Raw genomic sequence first — 6,000 nt, forward strand, 5'->3', positions numbered from 1 at the left:
CTTGTACTTTGCATTAAGCAGTCTGAACTTTATCCTAAGAGCAGTGGTAACCACTGAAGAATTTTAAGTAAGGGAATGAAGCAAAGAGATTTGCATTTGAGGTGTGTAACTATCCTCAGTGTGTAATGACTCTTAGAGAAAAAAAATGGGTGATAAGAACAGAAGGACAACATGTAGCTGGATTCTTGAAGGTCTATTCCTAACACAGTGCAGAATGGAATGAATATTTCATGAGTGAATGAATGAGTGAGTGAATGAGTGAGTGAATGAATGAACTGATCAACCAATCAGTCATTCAGTGTCTGAAAACATGAGAATTTAGGTGGAGGCTAAAGTTATCTGTGTGCATGTGAGGTTCCATTCGAATGCATATAGAACTCTGACATGTCCTCCAGAATCTTCTCAGACAAATGATAACAACAGATGACAAGAGGGTGCAACATAATAGAGGGAAGCAGCTTCAGTGCTGTAGTCCAAAGGTCCTGTCTGAGCCCTAGTTTTGCCAGTATTAATTTTGAGTTGCACCTTAAGTTCTCTGACCCTCAGGTCCCACATAATATCTGCTCCTTATGTGCAAATACATAGCTGTATAAAATGGGAATAGGTTCTCACAATCTACCCACATTTCTGTTTACAGTCGATGTTTAGGAGATGAGGTGGGGTTTTCAGCCCAGTGGCATTTCTAAGTCATCCATTGTAAAAAGAAATTCATGCAACCTGGGTGACAGTGGAGTTGAAGGTAAGCTGAAAGGAATTTAGGAATCCTGCCATCAGTAGTATTCAAACTTTGGGCAGGTGACTCTCAAGCTTTTCAATTGGAGACCCTGGCAGAGAGGTTGAGAGAAGGACAGTAAGGGCCATGTCCTGTTACTGTTCCCGTGAAGGGACAGGGGGCAGAAATAAATAACGTGCTTGAAGGCCATATGGATCAGTGAGGTGGCTTGAAAAACACACACAGCTATTTAGGGACAAACTAGACTAGAACTCAGCTCGCCTAAGTCCAATGCTCTTTTCACGCTCCACCCTGTTACATTAATTATGTCAATTTGAGATCTTAGAAAGGATAACCTGTGTGAGGTCCAAGTTAACAGGTCTCCTCACAATTTTGTGATTGTAGCTGACAGCCCAGAACTAGATGATCTTATAGAAAGAGAGGCCAAACTGGGAAGTATGGCTGGAGGAAGTGAAGTGTCCTGGGATCTGGTAGTTTGGAAAGGAGGAGGAGAAGCCCTTGTGAGGTATGGGAGTGGGGCTTGGTGGTGGAGAAAAGCAGGAAGAACCATGCATACATGGACCCAGATATATTAACCCAGAGAATAAAGGAAGAGAAGAAAATGCAGCAGGTGCAAATAGGTCTGGCAGAAGGTTCCTGAGGTACTTAGGGAACCAACTCAGCTGGCTATGCTTCATGTCTTGCAGATCAAAGAGCACAGGCCCAAAGCAACTGTGTTTTGAGATACTTTAGATATGTAAATATTCCTCCTCACAGCATTTTTCATATCATATCAGCCCTGCCTTCTCCCCCAGCACACTAACACATTCACACCTCTGGCTCCTTCCAGTCTGGGCTTTGCTATTCCTGCAGAGGAGCTAGACATCAGGGCAACATCACTGAACCAAAAAGAAATTGATGAAAACAACAGCTTTCTTAGAAGTGTAATTTTCAGCTTGTGGCCTTGAGTCCCATATTTCCAAATCCCCTTCTATTTCCTAACGCAATACAAAGACTCAGCTGTTAGGAGAGTCAATATCATTTTACTAAGTAAAACCTGATTGAATTATTTTTCCCTTTTCTATCCTGCCTGAAGAGTCTAATAAACCAAATAATCATAACAAAAAGGCCACTTCCAGTTTCTCCAGGAAATTCCCATGCAAATACTGTTGAAATCAAATTGACTAAATAACTCATATTCTTCAATGATCCCTGAGGTGGGGTTCACTGTCACAGGCATCTTATACCATCTCCAGATCTGTAATATCCCGGCACGAACATCTACAGCAGACATCAGAGCCCTTTCATCAAGATTAAAAGCAGTGAGGCCTCTGAGCTTTCATACATTTCACCATCCACATTAATTGAGCCCTTTTCTACCAAAGGTTTTAGGCTCTGATGCAAGACAGGAATTTGAAGCATGTACTCAAGTATTTAATGTTGTTAATATCTATGGCACACACACACATCAGCTTCACTCAACAATCCAATGATCTTGTAAAATAAAGGAAAAAAGCAGCGGGGACTTCTTCAGGACTGTAAGCAAAGCTGCTCCTGACAAGTAATAAAACAGCTGCCTATTCACAGACCCTTAAAGACGTTAGGAAAATAAAAGAAGTGAGAGTACTTTTAGATTGGAGAATCATTTTATTTTTTACATTCAAACATGTTGATTTGGCTCTGAAACGTGTCCCAAGTTAATTTTAAATATAACACATCTGATACAGTCCTTGTCATGTTTTTGTTTTTTTAACCAACAGACAAAATTTAAACAATTCCTACCTGGAAATATGGATGGTCTCTTTTTCGGGCGCCTCAGGTGAATAGGTTCCAAGTTTTTAACGTTTCTTTGAAGTCTTCCTCTAATATCATGTCCTAGGAGTAGTTCAGGTGGCAGACTACTCCGTCTTGATGACTTGTAATCATTTTGAGCTGACTGTAGCTTGTTCTTCGTTCTGGAATACAAATTGCTGTCATCAACTGCCATTGCAGGAGATACATTAGGGACTCTTTAAAAAAAATCTGCAAAGCCAGAGTCAGCGGCAGACACTGCCACCTCCAATCAGGTTCAGATGCCCTCTTGCTTTGCCCCACACTTGTTTGGGAAGCTCAACAAGTTGATAGGCACAGACTTGAACAGGTGTAGAATTACTACGTGGCCCCTCCTTTCAACACTTAATAGCACGGGGAGGAGAGATGCAAAAAAATCGTTAGGGGAATGGGAACAGCTGTGGCCACGCCCAAGCGCTTGTAGACAGCAGTAAAAGCGGGGCAAATGGTTGCTGGGTGAAATTTCTGTTTTACTGGAGCAATGCCATAAAGCAAACACAACTCACTACTTAAACTAGAATACCTATGCAGATTGTAGTTCTCATTATTCTTGTTTCCAAACTCTTAGAGACTTTAAACTTTTCAAGAAACATTTTTACATGCCCTCATAACTTTTGTCCTAAACTACATACTCAGAACACACGTTAAATTCCTTATTTGGCAGGAAACCAACTGGAAGTTGGCTGGAGAGGATGAGATAGTTGGTGATGATCAGGAAGGAACCTGGGCGTGTGTCAAGCAGCAGTGCTGGGAACCCAGCGCAGCCCACGCCGCCCCTTCCATTCTGTGCTCCACCTGGCAGATGGCTGGCCTAAAGTTCAGCTGTCTGGCTGAGAAGTTAGAGGTCTGACAAACAAGTCGTGACCCTGACACTGATGACGGCCTCCATTCGACAAATACAAAGTGGATGTTGTTATCCTTGCCGGGCTTCTGCCTGGCTTTCCACTCAAATGGTCAGTGCTTTGTTGGTCTGAGGAAAACTAGCATTTACCAGACTCCTGCCTTGACCTGTCACATGTTTTCTTACTTTCTCTTTCGGATTTGCATTTTACCCTCTGTTCTCTTTCCCCCTTGCTCTATTTATGTGGAAATGTTCCACACTCTTTTCTGAAACTGCAGAGATCCTAACTCTAATTCATCCCCTGCAGCTGTGCCCCAGGGCTGTGTCCTCTGTGCCCCTCTTCCCTGGCACTCATATTCTCTCTCTCTCTCTCTCTCTCTCTCTCTCTCTCTCTCTCTCTCCCTCCCTCCCTCCCTCCGTCCCTCCCTCTCTCTCAGGATAAAGAAGATAGATCCTGCTTTTTCTCTTCCCAGTGCTTGGGATCAGTACATACAGAACATTACAAAGGATTTAGGGGTTGGTTCAGAATCACTTTGGTTTCCTGGGCGCCAAGTAGGTTTCACTGTTTGTTAAAATGTAGAAGTTAGATCTCTCTACCTAATTAAGAGTATCTTTCCACACTAAGAGAAATTTCATTCTCTATTCTCCTTATTCTTCAGCAACAGGTCTTCTAAGTACAACAGATTTTCTTAAAAGCATTTTTTAACAAGTATGTCCAGATTAGGGTTGCCATTATAATCCAATTACAATGCAGAAATTGTATTTACATAGATTATTGTTAATTTTATTAATTCTGAGAAACACCTACACTGTTTCTCTCACAGGACTTGAACTATTTTGTCAAGCTGAAAGGACCCTCAATTTTAAAACAATTTGTGGCTTGTACAAAACTGTTTTTAAAAGCACGTGAGACTGCTCAAATCTCCCTTAGCTTAATAAAAATAGACGTTTTTTCTAATAAAGAAATAAAAGTATTTTTAAAGTTTGAGGTAATTATTTAATAATAGGGAAAAAATCATAACCCAATTGTCAAGAACAGTGTTTAAGTTTCAAATAGACAGCAGGACAGAGTCTTAGGACACAAAATACTGGGAGAAATACAGCAATAACAAGAAGGTAGAACTCTTTAGGGCTGTTTCTTTCCTAATTCAGTGTCACCATGGGCCAAACGTAACAGTGTATGTGAGATGAAATAGGAGTCTCAGAGGAAAAGTGTTATTAGCACACAGTGTGCCACTGGTACAACTGCACAGTGTGCACAGTAATTTTGTCGTTGTCTTCAAGAGACTGGCTGGAAGCACAGATGAACTACTTATGCATCTGGAATGCATTATAACAACAGCCATCATTTACTGCATGCTCAAACTGGCCAGGTTCTGTGCTCAGCCTTTGACATACATTTTCTTGCTGCCTCTTCCAAATCACCCTGTCCTAGAGATCACACTGAGGCACTGCATCAAATGTCTAGAAGTTGGGGGAGAAGATGTGAAGGTAGGTTTACCTGAATCCAAAACCCATGGTCAAGTCCATGCTTTAAACTACAACACCATGCTGATTATTAAACATATATAACACCTAAGAGAAATGGAGCCAAAACCGATTTGGCTCAGTGGATAGAGCGTCGGCCTGCGGACTGAAGGGTCCCAGGTTCGATTCCGGTCAAGGGCATGTACCTTGGTTTCGGGCACATCCCCAGTGGGGAGTGTGCAGGAGGCAGCTGATCGATGTTTCTCTCTCATCGATGTTTCTAGCTCTCTATCTTTCTCCCTTCCTCTCTGTAAAAAATCAATAAAATATATTAAAAAAAAAAAAAAGAAAGAAATGGAAAAGACTTTCTGTTTTCCTTGGGCTGAAGCAAATTCCTGTTCCATCAGTGGTGGGCTTGAGGTGTGGTCCATGCCCTACCTTGGCCTGTCCCATGTGACTGAGCCGTCAACAGGCCTGTAAGGTTCACAGCAAAAACTCAGAAAAAGCAAAAAGAGAATTCAGACTTTTGCTTTAATAATAAAGTATCTATGTTGAGGCTTTTCATATTAAAATACACTTAATTAAATTATTATATTTTTCTGAGATTTAAATTATAATTAGAAAAAACCCTCTATCCTTCTGAAGAGATACCCTTAATCCCCCCATCCTTAAAAATTAAATGATGTAAAAGAGGGCTGGAGGGTTCATGGCACACTCAAATTAACCCCTCTTCTGCCCAACCATTCTCCCTCATATGGAATATAATCAGACATGAATTTAGCTTATTTAAAATACATTTTCTTTTTTTTTCTTTTTTTTTTAATTTATTGCTTAAAGTATTACAAAGCATATTACATATGTGTCCATTTTATCCCCCCACCCTAGACAGTCCCCTAGCGAGAAAAGTGGGAACAACCTGAATTTGCTATTATTATAATTTTAAGGCAATGTAAACAAAGACTAATATTTATTTAAAAGAAGTATTAAATCTGTGAACATGAAAAAATAGAAACTTTTCTTTCAAAATATTTAAATTGGCAGACAACATGAATGATAAGCAACCACAGAAAATTTAGCTTGGTTGGTCTGAAAGAGAATATTCATAGACAGTAACATTAAGTCTACCCCACCCTCTTTATAGTAATAGCCA

The 6,000-nt window shown here is 40.6% G+C and overlaps 1 protein-coding gene across 2 annotated transcripts in view; it reads right to left on the minus strand.

Moving 5' to 3' along the window:
* The window catches only part of FRY (FRY microtubule binding protein), a gene marked incomplete at its 5' end in the record, with an annotated part of 453,417 nt that extends 450,718 nt beyond the window's left edge, over positions 1-2,699 (minus strand). For both annotated transcript variants that reach the window (XM_081083582.1, XM_081083581.1), the window contains one exon: positions 2,495-2,699. In XM_081083582.1, coding sequence (XP_080939708.1) covers positions 2,495-2,699 — 205 coding nt within the window. The remainder of the gene's footprint in view (positions 1-2,494) is intronic.
* Between the last annotated feature and the right edge of the window lie 3,301 nt (positions 2,700-6,000).

The sequence above is a fragment of the Myotis nattereri genome, assembly GCF_964212035.1.
Source record: "Myotis nattereri genome assembly, chromosome: 2".
Taxonomy (NCBI): Eukaryota; Metazoa; Chordata; class Mammalia; order Chiroptera; family Vespertilionidae; genus Myotis; species Myotis nattereri.